Source organism: Plutella xylostella, chromosome 10, assembly GCF_932276165.1.
Source record: "Plutella xylostella chromosome 10, ilPluXylo3.1, whole genome shotgun sequence".
Classification (NCBI taxonomy): Eukaryota; Metazoa; Arthropoda; class Insecta; order Lepidoptera; family Plutellidae; genus Plutella; species Plutella xylostella.
Window position 1 is genome coordinate 3,399,972 of NC_063990.1, and position 22,428 is coordinate 3,422,399.

A 22,428-nucleotide genomic window follows, 5' to 3' on the forward strand; every position below is an offset into this window, starting at 1 on the left:
ACTAACTGACGGTCCGATATTATACCCATATTACAGGCTCTGCCTAGTTTAGGGTCGGATGGTCGTGTGTGAGATGTCCCCACATATTATTATTATAGAACAGTTTTTCAATACAAACATTCAACAAGAAATTAATCATCCTGTACAAACTCGACGCGTCACACAAAAGAAACTGGTTACAACGCGAGCAAATAACTCGTACGGCGAGCGCACCAGCTCTTATCTTGTTCCGCGACTCATCAACAACCTACCCACCGACACAAGACAATCACTGACCCACTCAAATATTAGAATTAAACTTAAAAAATACTTTATGTCGACGCTCGAGTGATAAATTATTACTTAAGTACCTATATTACTGCCTCAAAGTAAAAGGTAGTCTAAATTATATTTTACTTATACATACCTACCTACTTACGATATCTACACTTGTTGCTTGCTATGAATGTTAAGTACCTACCTAATTGAATCATGTTATACAAACTTTCAAATAGATACCTACTAATAGACACAAGTTGTTAATTGTATATATGTAAATTATAACGCAGAATGAAGGTGCTGCGCACAATCCTGCGAGGATTATTGTAGTATCTTTAAGCTTGTTTTTTCTTATGTATTTTACCTATAATTAAATAAATAAATAAATAAATAAATAATTAAGTTAGTAGTTTTTTTTAAATGAAGTTAACTATTTTTTATAAAAAATATTTTTTTATTCTTTTAAGATTTTACTCAGTATTTTTTTAAATTTTTATTAAAATACTTATTACATAAGTAGCAATAATTCTTGTATCTACACTAGTTGATCATTTGGAAAATATTTGTGAAATAAAGGTAACTTTTGGAATAAATTTCTTATTTATAGCTAAATATGTATATAATAGGTAACTACTCAATCAAGTTTTACAGAAACAAATATACCAAAGTTTCCCTTATAAATGTGTGTGTGTGTGTGTCTGAACGAAGTATCAATAAACCCTTCATTTCCCAGCTGTATTTGTCATGATTATAAATCGCACTCAATATTAAATACTTAATTAAAACTTCATTCTTCATCATCCTTAAATCAACTATGTAAGACCCGGCCGGGTACCTTTATCATTCTTATCATTCAGAATTTAAAATGACCTTTAAAGTACTTTTCTTCCTTCCACATTCTTTGCTCTTTCAGTTTTTCGAAACATTATAATCACGACATAATCCCCGGGAAATGGCTATGACAATACCCTACCCTTTCGTTTTCTCTATAAAAGAAAATTTTATTATATTAGATCAATTTTACCAAAATTGAAAGTTCCTACTCTCATGTAACAGACAAAATCCACCCCAATATTCCATCGATACCAAAACATCAAAATACCGCCATCTAGTTTTTTTTTCTACAACCTAATATATATAATACTAGCTGTTCCCGCGTGCTTCGCTTCGCCTTAAAAAGTTTTCCCGTGGGAATTCCGGGATAAAAAGTTGCCTATGTTCTTTCCCAGGGTCTAGACCGTATGTATACCAAATTTCATTAAAATCCGTTCAGTAGTTTTGGCGTGAAAGAGTAACAGACAGACAGACAGACAGACAGACACAGTTACTTTCGCATGTATAATATACTAGCTGTTCCCGCGCGCTTCGCTTAGCATTAAAAAGTTTTCCCGTGGGAATTCCGGGATAAAAAGTAGCCTATGTTCTTTCCCAGGGTCTAGACCTTACGTATACCAAATTTCATTCAAATCCGTTCAGTAGTTTTGACGTGAAAGAGTAACAGACAGACAGACAGACAGACAGACACAGTTACTTTCGCATTTATAATATTAGTTAGGATTTATTTTATCAAATATGTAGGCATACCTAACTACTACTTCTACTTCAACTATTTTCCTACCATCCGTAACTACCTAAGTCGAAAATAATGTTACTAGGTAACTAATTTGTTTTTCTGAGATATTACAACTCTCCTTCACAACCCCTATTTGAAAAACACGGTCTCCATTATCCTTATTCTAGGCTGTTTGTGTAAATGTGCCTTACCTGTCTAACTGTCAATTTTATTAAAACTAAACTGTCAATGTCAACCTGACATAACCTTAACCTGTTTGGCTGTTTTTTTTTTCCGCACTAATCAAAACAAAAGCAATAAGCATGCGTCGTTGTGTTCAACAACATCGATCGCACGAAGAAATCTAAAGTTTACCCGATTAAACTTACGAAACTCTAAAATAATGAGTGAATCTTACAGGTAAGTGTCATTATTCTTTCAAATACCCTGTATGCATGCTACTAAACTAAGTCCTCATGCCCAAATTATCGTGATTCAAAATAAACAACCTCTGAATTGTTAGTTAGTTTATACATACAATAGCTCTGTTTTACGGATCTTGTGTTTATAATACACCTATTGTTATAAAAATCTAACTCAATTAAATATCTCCCATACAGTTTTTAATTGATACTGACAAGACTAACCAACATATTTTAACTTATTGTCAACCCCTCACCTTTTAAATAAGTACCTATCCTAATCATTTGGTCTTCAACTCCTACATTTACGTAATTTTATTTGAATTATGCCTAAATAATTATTTGTTTTATTTCAGGACCAAACATAATATAATACCAAACATAATAACAATGGAAAACCAACTACACTCTATGTTGAACTAAAACTAAACCACTGATCAAACCATCCACTGTGACAAAACATTCACAATGCCTCACTACTTATAGACCAAAGTTAATGTTCTTCAATAAGTAAGTACCTATTTTTTTCTACATATTGTAATACATTTTTTCATTCCTGTACTTAGATTTTGTTAGACTGTTATGAAAATCATACCCCTGTAGATCCAATATGGATTACCTATCATAAAATCATTCCCTAAATGTAATATCCTATTAGTCTACTTAATTTATATTGAACTAAATAGTCATTTCCTGAATTACTATAATTATGTAAATCCTCATAATACCTAGCTTTTTTTTTTTTAATTAAATTCTATTCTTCTTTTCAGGATATGACATACTTTTTGAATGCTGATGATGATGATGACGATGTTCTATATTTGACAACCAAACTCTGAGTCTATACTATGAAGTAAACATCCTGACTCAGGTGAAGAAGCGGATTGGAACGGCACTCAAAATACAAACAACTAAACTACCCGCATAATTCTTAACTTACAAAGAATATATTGATACTAAATGAGGTCCTAGCCTACTTCACCTGGTCTAACACTTTATCAACAACAGTAACTTGCTACACATTAATTGTTTTCTAAATTTATTGTTATATCTGACCGCTATCCTTTCATCATATATTTCTTTAAATTTTTTTTCAAATGAGATTAATGTTATACTTTCTTTTCTTTATTAACTGTAACTCATTGTATTTGTTTAGGAAAGTGTCTGATAATATCTGTTACTAATTGGCTCTCTGGAATCTGATAATTAGACATTTGGACATTTCCGATTACTCTAAGTTAGCATAGGTGGTGTTACAGTTCTATCCCAACTCTTATGATCAATTTTGTATAATATATGTACTTTTTCAAACATTCAAGTATAATAATTTAAGAGCCTAGTTTTTAAGCACCTAGTCGATGACAAGCAAAGATCCGATCCAGAAGCACAATCAACCACATCAACAAACCAAAGAACCCGCACAACAAAACTCATACAATCAATACCAACCCAGCCAAAAGGATGATTAATAATTATAGACTAGTTGCTATAACTACCGATCCCCCCCCAACCAGGCCAGTCCAGCCCAGCAATAATCACACAAGCTCCGCCACGCAAACTCCTCGATCCACCGATACAGCCGACTGCACCTCCAGACCAAAATCCCCACCCCTCATCTACCTGGGCCAGAATTTCTATATCCTAATCATTTCAGGTTATTCATAAGGACTATAATGCGCCGCCTATTCTTTAAGTACATTTGTTTTATTTTTTATTATTTTTGATTTTAATAAATATATTTTTTACTGATTTTACCTAAAATAAGACCATAATCATTATTTTACCTACAACCCCTATTCACTAATAATTCCCTAATCAGCTACATAATCAGAGAGATCGTTCATAGTGATTCAGAGCAACACTAATATGACCTACCTACAGATAGATCAGTCTTTATACAACTATGTTTGATGTTAATCTCTTTAAAGGTAAGTAGGTACCTACCTATTAAAAATTATAGATAATGTTCTGAATAAGAATCCATTATATTATTAAGTATACAACTCCTGATGATGATGATGATTATATTCTCTAACTCCACTACAAGCATTATGTTATACAACCCCTAATCTTTTGTAATTCTTTAACGAGCTACATAACATTACTACAACCCCTACTTATTAAGTAAACTTTAATAAATGGATTATTTCCATTATTCATTTCCTCATCCTAACTTTATCAACTACCTAGTATCTACCTATCTATCTTCACAAATGCTTCCGTAATTACAAAACCCAGCCTCTTGCGCTTCCTATTAAATTTCTTTCGTTTATAAGTTCGATCACTCCACGGCAACAAATTGTGATTATATCAAGGATATAATCACTTTCCTACCACTAGTATATAACAAATCATTACGAACAAAACACAAGAGACTTATTATAACGTTAACATCTTGCAGTGATTTTGTGCAGTCATGAGTGTGCATTACACTGCCAAATATTATACAAGTCTGTGACGCAATAAAAGTTACTCTGTAAAAAAAAACCTTTTGACTTTTTATTGTTTGTGGTGCAATGCTGCATAAAGTTTTTCCAACTAAAGTAAAAACAAACTTTTGAAACTTTCTTCTAGCCAAAACTTTAAAAGAAATGCCTTTATGTGAAAACTGCCATATTGAGTAAATATTTACTTACTAATCGCAAAGACAAACAACAAAACTTAATGTTTTTTCGAGACAAACGTAAGTTACCTAATATACTATGAAAAGAGTGTTCAATATTGTGATTTGTTTGTAAATAAGTACTATCCTAATCAAATGATCTGGTAAAATTTCAGATAAAAGAACAGAAAGCTAGCTACATGACATCTAACATGAAGAGATGAAGCAAATTCCCTAGCAGCATCTAATATCCTGGTCTTCCGGTACCAAATTGTAACGTTTCGCCCTACCGCCTGCCTACTTAACTCCTACCTATTGGATTTACTAAGAAGATATTTGAAACTACAACAAAACTTACTTGAGTGAAATAAAACTGAAACAAATACTGCTTTGAATTGGCCATGAAACATCCAGGGAAACCCTACGTTGTGTTATAACCGAATAAACGAAAGATAGTGAATTAAATAAAACTATGACCTAGAACTGATTACATACTTCCTACCTGCCTATAATTATTGACCTATATACTACAACTTTAATGTATAACTTTTATTTGTACGATAACTACATATTTACAGGTAAGTACATAAAGATAATAATATAGATAATAATGTTTTTTGGTGTTGGTTAATAAGGGAAGCCCCTCCATACGCTTTGTAGGCCTTGATCACTACACCCGATTGAATCAATATATAAGACTCTAAAATAGATAAATAATAGCAAATATTCAATCGGAGCCCTCGTGGAACACAACCATTGACTTGGACATTCCTCCGCCAACTTATTAATCACTTCCCTTGCTCCTAACTTATATATTTACATGGTTTGTCTTTATGTTCATGTAAATAAATCAACATGAATACATGTTGTCAAAGCTAAAGGGGACAATTTTATTTATAATCATAAATTAACTGAAACTAGAATAGTTCAATAATTTATAGTATAGTAACTTTATTAAATCATGAATTTCATAATAGATAAGTATTTGAAAATATAATAATATGACTCTAATTTTGTAGCCAAGTGGGAAGTGATTTAGGTATTATTTTAAAAGATTAAATATATAATATGAAATAGTGAATATTCTTTGATCTTATTGGAATATAGATAGGATAATTGTTATGAAATAGTGAATATTATATAATCTTATTCAAATATATTATAAATAGTTGTAATAAATATATCCTAGCTAACTTTATTCCTACTATATCCTTGCTATCCTTTTTTACATAAGAATTTATTGATTTAACAAGGAAACAAACACTTCTATGGGTAAGAATTTACATAACTTTCTGAAAATATGGAAATTGGACAGGAATCTGATCTATCTTCGAGCTATTTGTATTTATTGAGCAATATAGGACCAGAAATGATTTAGTTTAAGTATCTAGAACCCTTATTTGTGATATCTTGACACTTTTAGAATAAATTTCTCCGTCAATCAATTCTTTCCCTGCGCTGTTATTTGTTTTAAAACTCAAAGTCAAATAATCTTCTCTGCCATATAGATACTACCATAATTGATCATCTTTGAAAAGTTTATTTAAGTATGTATCTACTTTATTCTTTGAATAATTAATATAGCATAGATTCTATAGAAGCATTTATTTACCTAATGAAAAATCAATAATTTGAACAATGAACCATAGAACAAATTTGAAGGTAGGTGTATATTTTTTATTTGATAAGAATTTATTATTTTTGAAGTGAGATCTATTGTCAGGTTTTAGTTATTTGATAATCATCATCATCATCATCACCATCAGCCCGCTTCTGCCTATTTGTATCTATCCAGAAGTCCCTATTCTAAACTAAAATAGTTGAACCAAAGCTAGGCAATGTGTAATGTGTAGGTTTTTCTCTAGCTAGCTAAGTACTGAATGAGCGAGGTAGAAGACCTTTAGTGTACCTATCTAATACCTATACCAGTGTGATGGAAATTGCAGCCGTGGGTTAGCGTCCTTCAAGAAATAAAGTGTAGGTATAACTTCTCAATCATATACGAGAGACAAAAAGTAAATAGAAAGGTGACTTAGCTTCGCACACGGTGTTCCGCCTCGGCTCCACGCGCCTGGTCCTCAAGCTCCCACGGCACCGATCACTCCCTCCATCTGACCGTCTGCTCACCGCGGCTGCTCACACAAAAGTGAAAAGTGCCCACGCGCTGCTCGCTTACGTGGATATTATCCTCTACCCTCAACTGGCCGATATCAATATTAAGGCTCACCTACACTCAGAATAATTATCTTGATTATTCTGTGATCCGAAATCGGTACAACGAAGCTTGGCACGAAGTTAGCCGACACCCTGAATGATTTAATAGACAACTTTTCCAAAAATCCCACGGGAAAACCCTTCCAAAGCGCAACAAATCCCTCGGAACATCCAGTCGTAGTTTAAATTCATTATTTGCGAAATAGTTAATGTTTCGGCATTGATGGAACATTACAATATTCTATGATCAACGCAATCAAATGCGCTTGACATGTCCATGAATATTGAGCATATTGGTATTCTCTTGTCGATATTCATTATAATGTAGTTTAAATGATCAAATATCGCCATGTCAATTGTTTTGTTTTTTTGAAAACCTTTTTGCTCTGGGCACAGTATTTTACGTTTTGTCAGATAGAGATATAGTTTTTGGTGGATATATTTTTCAAATATTTTTGATATTACTGATAGCATCGCTAAAGGTCTATAGTATTTCATATTTTCCGGATCTTCTTTTTTAAACATAGGCTTTATTATTGCTATTTTTAATAGGTCAGGGAATGTGCCCTTATCTATACACACATTAAGTATGTGGCTTAGTGGTTGAGCTATTGCTTCTGAGACAAACTTAATAACCTTCGTTGAGAGGCCATCGTGTCCGACGCTGTTTGTGTTTTTTAATGATTTGATTATCTTAATAATGTCATTTGATGTAGATAGCTCAAGAAACATTGAATTTAAGAAAGAATCTCCTGTGCTATTGGTCATAGGGGATATAGATTCATCTGTAGAGCTGATTTTATCTATGAAATAGTCATTAAAACATTTTGCGATGTCAATAGGGTCAGTTATAATTGTATTATTAGTTTTAATAGTATTTATCGGTGGCTTAAGTAGCATATTTTTATTTTTATTTATGATTTGCCAAGTCGTTTTTGATTTATTGCATGAGGTGCGGATTAAGTGATTATTTTGAGCTTTTTTAGTCAACTTTATTATACGTTTCAGCATATTTTTATACCTATCGAATTTTGCTTTGTTTTGGTCGGTCGGAGAAAGTCGATATGCCCAAAGTAGTTTTCTTTGCTTCTTACTACATATTTTGATCCCACGCGAAATCCATTTTTCTTTCCTGTTTATCGGTTTTCTAATAATTTTTTCAGGGAAACACTGTTCATATAACATATTGAAGAATTCCATAAATTGACAATACGCTTTATTTGGATCTTCCATGTGACAAATTTCTGTAAACGAAAAATTAGACAGATATGATTTAAATTTTGTTAAATTTTCATTGCTGTAGTGCCGTCTTCTCATTAGTAAATAATTAAAAGCGTAAGTTTTTTTGACTGGTAATTGTAAAAGCTGTGCTGTATGATCCGATAGTCCTAAGTCTAAGACATCGCCTTTACAGTCACGTCGGATATTATGTGCAAAATTATCTAGGCAGGTTTTACTTATCAGCCTAGTGGGCTCATTAAATTCAAGTTTCAAATTATAGCTTAACAGTAAATTTTGGAACTCCTGTGTTTGTCTAGTATTGTTTAAAATATTTATATTAAAATCTCCACATAAAATAATCTTTACATCTTTTTTGTTATAGACTTTCTTAAGTATATTTTCACAGCATTCATAAAATATATCATAATTCTCCTTTTTAAGGGGGACTCTATACAAACATATAATAATGGTCTTATGATCTAACAATTCTACTGCACAACATTCTACATAATTTGGAACGGAGTATTTTTTTACTCCTGTTAGTTCCTTGTATCGTAGTCCATTTCGTACTAATATATATTATTTAATTTAATATAATTAATATAATTATTATATTGTATAATTATTGAACCATGGAATAACATAGCTTTAAAATTTGAGGTTAAGATTTTTCTTATTTATTAGTATCGAACACTGTGCAAATTTAATTTAAATCCCAGATTTTCTGAAGACTTCATAGAAGAGGCAGCTGACATCGTGTCTGCATCATTTATCCAGGAAGATAAATTGAAAAGAAAAAATATTATCTTTTCAGCCGCATCCCCAACAGCGACGTTGCCTAATTGATTTTATAATTCGTAGGAAATTTGAAAAAATAATATTTGCATTCGAACTACGGTGGCGCCACGCAGCGGCCGGCGCGGGACTCTCACGGCAGTTGCTCTCAGCAACAAGACTTTTATTTTCATCGACTTGTATAATTTTATTGAAATGGCTTAGCCGGTGCAGGCTTTATATTTATTCAGAAGGCGACTGTAAAAAGTTACTGCGCTTGTTTTGGTTAAAAAAACAATCTACTGCTTGTTTTGTTATTCATTGGCGGGGACAAGGTATTTTGTCAAAGCGATAAAAATGCGTATTGATGTCGGGATGGTATGATTGACTGGCCCGGGGCGGCGCGGACCAGTGTGGGGACCATTTGTCCGCGTAACGCGCGGTCACCCTCGCGCATGTTAATTTTTTATTTGATCAAGATATTACGGCAGCGAATAGTTTTATAATAAAGCCAATTTTTTGATAATACCATACCACAACGTAGATTGTGAGCGGTTATTCTGTAAGTAAGGGGGAAATTATAGAGTCAGACATGTCATTTTTTATGTAATTTGGAAGTCGTTTGATTCCAATTTATCTTTTTCTTGTTACGGCGGCGCGGCGGTTAATTTATTTAGACGTGGCGGCGGTTAAACTGTGGGAATGTTAAATCTACCTTTATTCTGTCGTGATTTACTGCTCTACATTTATCAAACTCAATATATTATAATCAGGCATATGAATTGAGTATTTTTTTACTCCAAAAATTCAAAGAGGTTACAAGTTATGTCGTGTTAAATGAAAGGTAAAAATTCACACGAGTGGTACTGCCACGGTAAGTATGTAACCTAACCTTTGCATTTAAAAACACTAAACATAGACTAGACAGAAATATGAGCAGGTGCAAGGTGGTATTTTAGCTTGAAACATATTCGCTTGGAGCATCGTGGGAGGCGGTAATGCGCGGATCGCGTGGGTCCCACCAGTATCGGCGACGATTGACTCGCTCCAGGAAATGAATAGATTTCATTTTAGTGTCATTTGTACGCCGGTTAATGGCGGCTTTGACTAATACCTTGAACACCATTCACACCTACACCTCACCCTTAAGCCTTAAACAACACGGTCGAGTTTCGAACGGTTAGTGGGGTAAGGGGTTGTAAACATAGGTAACGTGTAAACACGATGCCAAATGAAACAAAATAGTTGGGGGTAAACGCCGGTATAACTGTTCCGTGACAGTTGATAATGATACGCATAGTGCGTGTCTCCAGATTTGTTTTCGGTTATTATAAATCAATTGTTTTCAATAATTGACATGACAAATAGTGCTTATTGTGCGCGGCTATTTATAATTTAATCAAGGTTTAACTATCAAAGTGTTTTGTTTTGTTTATCACTTGTCTATTTCTATCATGTTTTGTTGTTGCATATACTATATTACGAAGCCAATAGCAGTGGTTACAGCCATCTACAATGCAGTAAAATATTAAAACTGTACAATACTCGAAGTAAAATTTACACAATCAATTGAATAATTTACAAACATAAATAAAACCTCAGTAAATGGTGCCCCAATAAAAGTAATAGCGAGCTCAATTACGTCAGAATGTCTTCTTTCTATTTTTTCCCCGAAAATAGCAGTCCGTAATAAATAATACCGTATGTCATTTCTCAGCACGTATGAAATTTATAATACACGGAACAATTTCGAAGGGCAATTTATTTGTAATAGAGCCGTTCGAAGCGATTCCGAATAGTAGTGGGGTGGCACCAGCTTACCCCGCGCCCCGGGCCGCCAAGGACGCTCACTAGCTGTAGTATACTTAGTATTATACTAGATAGAGTCTGCATTATTTTACGGTGAAGGAAAACATTGTGAGGAAACCTACACGTCATCTAGATTCTAGTTGTGTACCATAAGTACGTTGTACTCATTCCAAGACGTGAAGTGAAGACGTGAAGTGGTTAAATATCATGTCTATACTTTACAGCAAAATTTGTGTGGCTTGCGAATCAACTCTGAATAATCACGGCTTTGTCTTTATAGTATGAAGTAATTCTCTATGGTTCGTAACATAATATTCTACTTTATAATAACAAGAATATAATATGCAGGGCAAGCATGGAAACAAATAGGCAAAAAAACCCAATGTTCCTATATTGATAAACCCCCAAATACACTGTAGTAGGTCAGCCAAACTCCAAGATAAGGCTTCCAATAAGAAAATACAACTGCAAAAATATTTGTTATTTCTGTTGGCCCCGAGGAGGCGACGCGGCACCGGCGCGATTTGTGACTTAATCACTTTATGGCCAGCGGGGGAACCGCGCTTATCGGGAACAAATGTCCCGCTGATATACGAGCAAACAAGCTTGCACTTTTGTTGTCGACCGTACCATCATAGCCCCCATAAACTACTCCACACTTTATGCCCCACTGAGTAGGTAGTTAAGTACTGGCAAGCGGAAAACTGGTTTCTTTCAGTAGGCACTTACCTCCGCCGCATTGTCGCCCTCATGAGTATCTGAAATAAAAACAAAGCCTTTAATAAAGATGCATTTTTAATTAAAATACATAATCTACCAACATGTTTATTTATACAACGTCTATTAGCCCTTCCTTACAACCGGGCGCACGGACCTAAATAAGTTTGCGTAGCGGATTTCGCATACACGCCGCCCAATATCGGCCTGCGCCGGACTTAAGCCATTACCGGGCCTCTTAACGCGGGGCTGTTTTAATTAAAAACTTCTTGCGTTACCGATTATAATCCTTTGGATTTTTGGAATACACTCGCGCAGACAAGTGGGTCAGGTAGCTGGGCCTGAGTACACAGTGGAGTCTTACGGTAATAGAGTAAAGTGGAGCAGGTGCACGGACGCGGCAAGTAGGAAGTATTCGCCGCGTGTACACAGTGGGCTCGTTATGCATGCCTGGGCGGGTTTAATCACGGCGCCGCCCGCCCCGGGCAACTCACGGTCTCACTATGTATTTTTTAAGTCCCACCAAGTTATGCCAATGAGAGGCGCAGGCCCTCCTCTCTCGGAGTGGTCTTGTTTCCTTCCTCGACCAATAGCTACTTCATTTGGAGTACGCTAATTGGAATTTTTACGGCGCGCTGTTTGGATTCGAGTATTTTCGGTTTGTCTGTGCCCTTCGAGCGGAATCATTCGAGTCGCTGATTTTGTAGGAAATAAAATATAAGATTTTTTTGTATTTTTTGACGAATTTTGTTTGTGAAAAAAGAAAATAAGACTTTTACATTACGTGGCACGGATATAATTACGCTCATTATAAGTTTGTTCATCATTTAGAATGCATAATTATAATTTAAAACTAAACATAAACGTACGGATTATATTCCGTGTCTTTTCTAGGTAGGCTGGTATATGTCAATACTTTTTAAATGAATGAAAAGAAAAGTTTCAGAGCTTTATTTCTCTCCTGAGTCCTGGTATGCGACTACCTATAGATGGATCTTCATTAGTCGTATGACAACGTCACAGAGCTCAGGACTTATGTTGCACGTCTAATATTGACATGATGTTCCGTCAGCCGATTCAGATCCTCGTCAACTACAGATATTGTAGTATCTTGTCTTCACTAGAACGCGTATCGGACTTGGACGCATTATTTATTTGATGAAATTTAACACGGAAAGTCTTTAAAAATATTTATTCCCCTTTAGTTAGTACACATTATATAAAGCAGAACCAAAAAACCTAGGTATATTTCATGACTATCATATAAAATAACAGAGATATATGAGACCCTGCACCGAACTGCATTTCTCAACGTCAATTCTTCAAAAAGTTTTCATTGCCTCAGCAATTTCGAATCTTATTTATTTTTTATAGACCCCCCGGTGTGTTAAAAGCGTCCCCGCTATATTGTGAGGCCGTGAATTAGCAAAAAGAGAATGGATTTTGGTTGTGATAACGTCAAAAATAATTAATTACTATCGATTGGGGGTAGAACTGGCAAGGGAGAGCACGGACCGTGGAGACTGAGGCTGTGGAGGGAATATTACACCAAAACAACCACATTACTCGATCATAAACGCTATTATCCTTTGTACGAAACAACGATTGAATTAATTTTTAATTAACCCAAATACAGCGGTCAATGTTATGTTAAAACACTCTGTTATACAAATAAAACATACTTCATTGGTCATGGTTTTTTCACATTAACCAGTATTAGTACATTTTGGGTGCCATCACTAATTCACAGTTACTGGGTTTAAGGGATAGTTCCCATATAGGTAGTGTTCAAAAGCCAAGGGGCACGTGAGGAGGGTTGTTGGAAATTCTTCATTCATTAAGGCTCTTGAAGGGCCACTGTCGTGATCGGCCTGCCGATGCCGCCGTGTCAACACAGCAAATGAGCTAAACTTTAATTTAGAAACGGTACCTGCCCTTGGACCTCTCAGCCCATACATAATGAATTTCACCCTCAGCCCCATGCGCTCATGTTAGTTTGGGTCAACTTAGTAGCCGGGCCGACTACCCTAGTCGCTAATGAGTATCAATATATTTATCTACGCTACCCCTTAATGAGTATCGATGTACTTTTTTAAAGCGATCCGCCATCAATCACTGCCCGGAGTCAAAAGTCGCAACTCCGGAAAAGAAAAATCACAGTCACCGGCCTCTTTTTAAATTAACGCCATTAACTTGAAGATTTTCCTCTCCAAAGTGAGTGCAATACGGAATTACCGCTCTTCGTCTGAGCGCTCTCCAGTAATTAGTAACGCTTGAGTTTTATTTGTTGACGTTCATTATACGTTGATTTCTTGCGGGAGCGGGACGGAAGGTGAAGTGGGTAGATTAGAAAGAGAGGTGCGTATTCAATCGTGAGGCTGCACCTGCCGCCGCGTGAATTTGCAATTTAAATTCCGCACGAATATTCTGGGAGGACCTCCTTAACACGACATCTGTTTAAATCAAAGTCTATAAAACCGCGCGGCGGCGCGTTTTAAAAACCAATGACGTCACCACAGTAGGGTTGTCACCTCATCAGTATTATGAAGCGGAATTTTTGTAACAAAACGAAGGGGTGTAACATTTTCCGACATGGCGTCATAATTTCCCAAATTGATTGATCCGTTGCGGGGCACATGATATATCGTCGGTCGGTGTGTGTCGGACACGGCCGGCTAATAGGCGATACTCGGCTAGATAAAGAAAGGCGGGCGGAGTCGCGGAATCATTAATAACTATCGCCCCACCACTTCATTAACAATCAATCACACGTGGACTCCCAAGGGCTTGCGCCTTCGAGACCACAACTGTTATAAGATTATTTTTGTGTGATGGATAGCCCAATAACAGAACGAAAAAATATATGATTTGCTTAAATACTCAGTAGGTAGCATTTAGTACATATTATAAAAAAATTATCCATCCGCAAATCCACAAATAATTATCCACATCGCACCACATATGCATAAAAAGGGTTACCAACTTCCGTAGCACAGAATGCTACGCGGCTACGTGCTACGACCCGTAGCGGCTACGACGCTACGGAATGGCTACGAAGTCCAATTAGAATTTTCTACATATTGTATTATTTATGTAATTTACGACTAAAACGTATAATATCTGTTATGGTTAATCATCAATTAAAATTATAACTAATAAGAAGATATTCTTATATCATAATGTTCACAAGTACAAATAAAACAAGTTCATAATAAATCATATACTCAAAAAGCAGCCCAAGCTGCTAACATTTACTAACCCCGCGCCACCTCCCACTGTATAAAAGAATGACTTGTCGGAAGGAGTTAATAAGCTTATTAATTTGTTACTACATTGTTGCGCCGGGTTCGCCTGTGAACGACGTTCTTTGTAATTAATGGCAACACCTTATTTATTTAATTATTTCAAGGGCCCACGGCCACCTGTACTCCCATATGTATGTGTGAGAAAACCACTGAAGCAAGACCTGCGTTTTCCGTGTAGCAGTTCATACTATAAGTGTCTTACTAAGAGGTGTTAGGGGTCTAAGTTGGCTGGTGGTGGCACGGTAGTTAGTTAACACAATAAATAAATTGTCCGTAAAGAAAATTGAGGAAGACAACTCATTTATCAAACTCATACGTGCGGCTTGAGATTGATTCGGGTTGTAAGTTTAGCTTCATAATTATGTTAAATGTATTGCATAATGATAACATACGGAATTAACTTTATCGTAATTTATAACTGCTTCTATTTACTGCTAATTAAATTTAAATATTAATTTAAGGTAATATAGATTTATATTTATTTAATAAAAAAATCTAAGTAATAATATCTTTCTTGAAAAAAAAAGAGTCACAATCTCGACAGTTGAATCATTCTGTAATTGATATACACGAGATAACTGCATAAAAACTTTCAGGATGACAAATCCATACATCTTAATACTGAAAGATGTAGTCTTGCTCATCAAATCCACGATTTCACATCCACAAACAGTAATATTCGTAGAGGAGGCCTATAAGTAATATAGTTCGTCTAACTAAACGCTTTGATCAATTAAATTTTATGAGAAGCGATAATGAAAGGGTGCCCCGAGGAGATTTATTGACGGTTTATCCTCATAACATGGATTAAACGGCATTACTCAATACGGGAAGGATTGCGCCCTTCCACTTAGAGGGGGGACTGAAAGTACTGAAAGGGCGGGTGCACTTCTATGGACTTGCGTTTTATAGTACTTTGAATAAGGCAACTTATACTTCAGTTTAACCTATTGCAAGTTGATTCTACCTTGACAATTTTTTTTAATGGTTACTGATGGGGAGGAAATATTTTAAAAATGCATGTTAATATCAGCACAGTTTAAGTAGTTTTAAACTTGTGTAGTGTAAATAAGTGGTTGTGAGTGAACTGTCGGGTTATGTCGGGTCCAGTGAGCCTGGTCCGTGATGAGCCCCCCCCGCGACCCGCCCTCCACCCCTCCGACCTCCTCGTATCAGCGACCAACATCACGCATCTCATTATAAACTGTGAGGATTAGAAATTAATCATCTGAATAAAGAAACCGACACAAAGGATCCGAAAAGAAAAACAAAAACTGCAATAACTATCATCTCTAGAAAGGGGGTTCCGCTCATCTCGCATAATCTTTATTGACCAAAACTCATTTCGCATAACTCGTATGGTCTAAACTTTTTTGGCCGAACCATCACTTTGCCAAGACTTATGTGGCATAAGGCTCGTTTCGTCTAAAACTCTTTAGGTACAATCTTTTAACACCTAAGTTTCGTTTGCTCAAATTTATGTTCGTCTATACCTATGTATAATCTTGTTTCTCGTAATGTTATCTTAATAAATAATATATTAAGTACGTAGTAAATGTACAAATTGTGGTATTTTTCTCCTACATCCCGAAAATCACGATATTGTATGATCAAAAAATCGAAAGTTAACGACCAATATAATTATTACAAACCCCATGAGATCGAAACCTAAAAATAGGTGCGACGACGAGCAAAACAAGGAGGAGCGTGTTAGGTGCACATGTTCATCAAAACCAAAGCGGAGCGCAGCGAAGCGGAGCGGAGCGTTTTCCAACCAGCGGAAACAACACAAGGCACCAGTTTGCGCTATGTAGGGAGACGCTCCGTCAAAGTTAAAGCCAAACGAATATTATTACTTTGTATAAACCTAATAAACCTATGCCATAGCATTATTAGGCTATTCAAGATTTGGCCATACCATTATTAGGCTAAACAATGTTATGCGAAATAACTTTTTACTAAACGAGATTTATGCCATACGATTTTCGGCGTAACGAGACTTTGACCAAACGTTACTATGCAATACGAGATTAGGCAAATAAATCTTATGCCAAAAAAGGTAGAACCCTAGAAAGGTTTTGTGCGCGCTCGCTCGGCTAGTTGAGAACACAAATAGTCTCAGGAACATTAACAAAAGCTAATTACGCCGTGTACACTCGAGACAATGTAAAGTATCCGCGGGTGATGTATGCGCGCAGTATATTCTAATGCGGCTGCGACCCGCGAGGTGTCGTCGTAAAGCCGCGCCAAATACCGAATAATCATAATAAAGTATGATTTCTTGGTCGGGGACGCGCCTTAACTCCGGTAATCACTCCTCAGGCGTACCCATATAATTCCTTAGTGTATAATGAAAGTTGATTAACATTATACGGGTCGCGCGTGTGTGCGTCCGCTGCAGATCCAGAGTCCTAATTAAGAGGGAGGGTCGCGGGGGGTGGAGGGGGTATTGATCATCGCCAAGGAATCGGCGCAGGGACCCGCAAAAAGGGGAAGCCCTCAAAATCAACGGCTAAGCCGAGTGACCGCTCTCAGCACATGTGTTTTGATTTAAATGCGTTCGAGTCGAGGGTCAGTTTAATACTAGCGCGGGACGCCGCTCCGGGCGCGATTTGCAAATCCGATGTGAATAATTACACGGCTTATGAGCGCTTACCTACTGCCTTATACGCATTTGCATATTTTCTTGTGGCTTTGCCGCGAGTGTCCTCCGAGATCTACTAACCTCAATGTGCTGCATATTTGGAAATGTTAAATTATTGGCTCGGAATTAATTTTAAGTTTATATGTTTTAGTTATAAGGTAACAGCGATACGCTTCTCGAACTTATCACGTGAGTACAGAGTACACAAATGACTCACTTCTGACTACCTCTTTGGGGTAATGGGCTTCAGTCGAAGCTTTGTCATCAAAAGCTTTACACCATGTTTTATGAATAAATGGATTGGATTGAAAAAGGTACTAGGCGTATTCTGTGTTTACGTAAAAAAACACTTAGCAATTCAATGATTTAGCATTCTATTACGGAAGAATAAGGGCGATCAGTGTAGGCGACCATAAAATTAAGTAAAAAACAAATCTGTGCTTACAAAAAAACATCGGAAAACACTTATCACGCCCGAACGCAAATCGGTGACTGTCACTTCAATTCCCACCCGTTGTAGAGCGGGAAACGAAACAAAAATAACAATCAAGTGAAGCATCCCGGAAATGAGATCTGAAGGAATGATCACGCGCGCCGCTGGGGACCAGTTGCTCCTTAAAAGACTTAATCTCTCAATTCGCTAAGGAGTTAAGCTTTAAAAAATATTTCAAGAGGCAACAAAGGGCCCCTCCTCGGTGTCTCGCGGTGCCTTTGACACGTCGGCGCCGGTTTTTTTTTGTACTGGAGCCTCCTCTGACGCGGGATGTCACTAAGTTTGTATCGGCTTTGTCGTGAGAGGTTAAGCGCCGGTTTATTAGGCTCAGCTTCCGTCGCGCAAACAGTGGGGTGGCTGAAAATAGACGCGTTTTTATCTTTTAACAGATTTTACTGTCAATTGTCAATCCACTTACATTTCCTGCGAGGATATTTTGACGACTCCAGACTCATTTACCATATCTCATTCTCCGCAGTGAATAAACAACAATCGATATGGAAATGCGCGGCGCGGCCGGTCGCCGGGCAACCTTGGGGTCGGCCGCTCTTAATTAAGACTACGTGACAAAAGACGCGACACACGCATACACAAGTCGGAGAGCGGGCGAAAAACCCCCGGATTACATGACCCCTTTGCGCTTTTCATTTTAAATGTCGCGTGAAGTGCACCGTGATTCAGTATACTGAAGTAGCCAGTACCTGGATGTTTCTTTTGAAAAGTTCCTTTTTTGTTAGGGTTTCTTCTAAATTCAGTAACAGTGTTTACGGTTTCTGCGGGAGTACGTCAGAAAGTTCCCGGAAAAGAAAATTGTGGTCACGTTTTGTGAGGAGCGGCCGCGGGTCATGACGAGCGGGGCGGCGTGGTGGAGCGTGACCGCCGCGACTGTGTCTTCACTATGGCGTGACCGTGACGTCTGCATTGAGAAGAGAAATCAAATCTGGCTTCGGAGCCCCCCCCCGCACTCTGCGACATGCGAGCCCGGTATGAATGTTGATACAATCAAATAATAGAGAAGTCCATACCGAGGCGGTCGCCATGGCAACACGGACGTTCTATTTATGGACGCACTGATTGAAGTGCGCCGCCAAAATTAATTTTCTTAGGTCCACTTGTATTAATTGAGGGTTAGGGACTTCAGTTTAAATCAAGTGATGAATTTGCATGAAAATTTATGACAAATTGCAGGGTCCGAACATACTATGGCCAAGATAAATAGACGAAACTAAGACGGAGTCTTAGCTTAAGCACATGCTAAGAACACGAATTCACTAAAATAGACACTACTTGAGCACAGACTATGCCAGTTCACACTCTGACTTAGCCGAGTTCGAGTTCACATTTGTCATGACTTGGCCCTTGCTAAGCATACCCAAGTTGTCACATCTGCCACACTCTCAGGAAATTATTATTCTATGCTCTCAGGCTATCCACAGACCACATTTATACCAAATTTGCTAAAAAACTACGGAATGAAACTATGACCACAGATAAATAAATATACATTTGACGCAGATTTGATATAACAGGTTCTAAGCCAGTGACTTAGCCGAGCAAACGCTATGTAGTGTCTATTTTAGAGACTCATTGCAACTCGACTTAGTTCAGGTGAAGTCGTACTTGGCTAAGCATTAGTTTGAGCAAGTGCTAAGCAACGACTATTTATCTTGGCCTAAGAGTGTGCTTAACAAAATTTTAATGGAATAAAACAACCTTTGTTGTTCCTTGCTTTAATATGAATATTCATGTTCTTAGGATCAGGTACCTATTGTATTATAGTTTTAACTTGACTTAAAATCTGTCGATATTGCTCGATTCATCTACCCAGGTATGTTTGTGCTGCTCTGGGTATATTTAGAGCTCCGCTACCGTTTCACCGTCTACTCATTTAGAACGCGCGGTCAGCGTTCGAAGACCACCCTGTAATTAGTAGACAAACAAGGAACCCAGTAGTTTCCACCTCGAGCCGGAAGGGTTATTGTTTAATTTTATATATCTCTATCACTTTAAATCAATCCCGAGCTTTTGTTGTTTGTGGTTGTGATTGAGTTATTCGCAATAAATTGCAGAGCACTAATTCCTATCACTTATATACGAATTATTACAGGTATTATTGGTATACATTTTTGAATAATATATATTATCTGTAGTAAGAGGAATTATACAAACTAGACATGTGTTTTTCCGTTAGCACTGAAATGTTTTCATAATTATTTTTTTTTACATTCAAGGGTAATTTTACATGATAGATATAAAATAACCGTAATTAGAAACCGGCTCTATAAAGCTCAGTTGTTCGGTAAATACGACTGCACTAACTTCAACAATGATTTGATTGTGAAAATTAAAACGGTTTTGATTCGATTGCAAATAAAATAAGGTTTCTTAGAAGCTCTATATAGGTTACATTAGCCGCGATAAAAAAAAATACATTTCAAATGTGATTCCGACATTTAGCTTTAAAGGCCCCAAAAATTACTATGTCTATGGACTAATTACTAGAACGTTGTCGTCTATTTAGAAATAAAATGTACAGTTAACAATCGTTAGCATACATCATCACGGTGTGAATTTCACGACTCTGCAGTCACTAACAAACACGATTTACGACGACCACGTCACACGCTTATTACCTGGGAGGTCCAAATTGAAATTCCCACCTTCGTAATCCCTTAATTGCTAACCAGAGGTTGATTTGTTTAGGCGCACCGCACACTGGAGTCCATAAATCGTGTGCGTCAACAGCAGAGCGGGTAAAGGTGCGGACACACGGGCCCGCGATAAATTAGCCGCAGCGGGGCCGGTGACGTGCGTGTGGAGGCGGCTTTACCCAGATCTTAGATACGTGTGCATTAAACAGAGGCTTGGCTAGTTAAGGGGTATTTGTTTTGTAGTGAGGAATTGTAGGTGTTTGTATTATGTTCAAGTAATGTAACAAATGCGTCGTGGTTATTTTTGTACCTTTTCTTCAGTCAAAACCTATTTATGTACTTGACTTATTTTCGTACTCGCGTAAATTCTCCGAATCCGGAAAAATACATTATTCTCACAACTAAGCACTAACCAATATTGAGAGTGCACTTAACCACTTTTCTAAGTAAACGTACGGGAAAATAATCCTAATCTACACGCGCAGTAATTATATTAGCGCACATAGCTCGTTTTCTTGTCACGAAGGTCGGTAATCCTGGAGTGCCGTGACCTCCGCAGTCACGGAACCAGTTCGGCACAATACTTACTAATTATTTTGTAAGGATGTACTCAGGTGTATAGGTAGCTTTAGGTTGTATATAAATAGATTTTCTAACTGACGAGGCAGTAATAGTCTTCCAACTTTCACATTTCCTTATATTTTTTTAAGTTAGTATATTGTAATACTATAAGTCCGAAAGTGCTGTCCTTATTATTCTGTCTTTAAATTATATGTGTATTGTGTAAACTTATCTGTTAAAAGGTACTACAATAAGATTATCTTCCCTCTACAATGGTAGATCACTAATATGTATAATTTATTTTGTAAATATATTTTTTATATGGCACGTTAATGGCGTCTAAAGGGGGCGAGGGGACTCAGTGGCTCATTGAGAACAAATGTTGAATTCTCGTAAACCAATTTTGAAACACCCTATACAGGGTGTTGCAAAATTGGTATACTAAGCCGAAACCTACATGTGCAGCATGGTATATCTAAGCCCGAAACTGAAATCAGAATTTGGAAATTCTTTTTTTTTCGCGAATTTTTTAATTCTGATTTCAGTTTCGGGCTTAGATATAACATGCTGCACATGTAGGTTTCGGCTTAGTATACCCTTTTTGCAACACCTGTATAAGCACATCAATGTTGGCTTCAGTAGCCGTGGCACGTCACTAGTCACTACATAATTCGGCGCAAATCCCTGAAGGAACAAGTTCCGATCGGAAGGAAAATGGCGGCACGCTCTTACCGATTAATGAAATTACCAACTCACTAAATAATGTATTATGTGCATGGAAGAAATCTACGGGAAATACATAAAGTGGCATTCCTTTGAAGGTAGAAAATATTTGTGATGTACATTCATAAAGTCATGAAGAATATTATTGAAAAGATTTTTATTATTTATAAGTACTAGTTGTTTGTGTCGTCGATTTGTATAAATAATACACCTTCCAGGTGTATTTTGTACATATTCATCATAAATTAGTTAATATCAATAAAAAGTTGTAAAGAATATTTAGTAAAATAAATTTTTGAACATAAAAAATTGCGATACTTCTAATTTTGTCATAAAATACTTGCTCACAAAACAAGAATTTTGAAATAGGTCAGAAATTAAAGTGCTAGACTACATTACCTAGAAAATGTTTCAATGTGAAGATCTAGTCTAAGTTAGGTACAGTAAAGGGCAGAAAGACCTGACCCCTCTCAGAAACATTG

At 36.7% G+C, this 22,428-nt stretch overlaps 1 protein-coding gene across 1 annotated transcript in view; it reads right to left on the reverse strand.

Moving 5' to 3' along the window:
- LOC105389629 (myelin transcription factor 1) overlaps positions 1 to 22,428 on the reverse strand; it is a 73,215-nt gene that overhangs the window by 44,233 nt on the left and 6,554 nt on the right. The window contains exon 2 of the mRNA XM_048623744.1: positions 11,582 to 11,610. Within this exon, the coding sequence (XP_048479701.1) occupies positions 11,582 to 11,610 (29 nt within the window). The remainder of the gene's footprint in view (positions 1 to 11,581; positions 11,611 to 22,428) is intronic.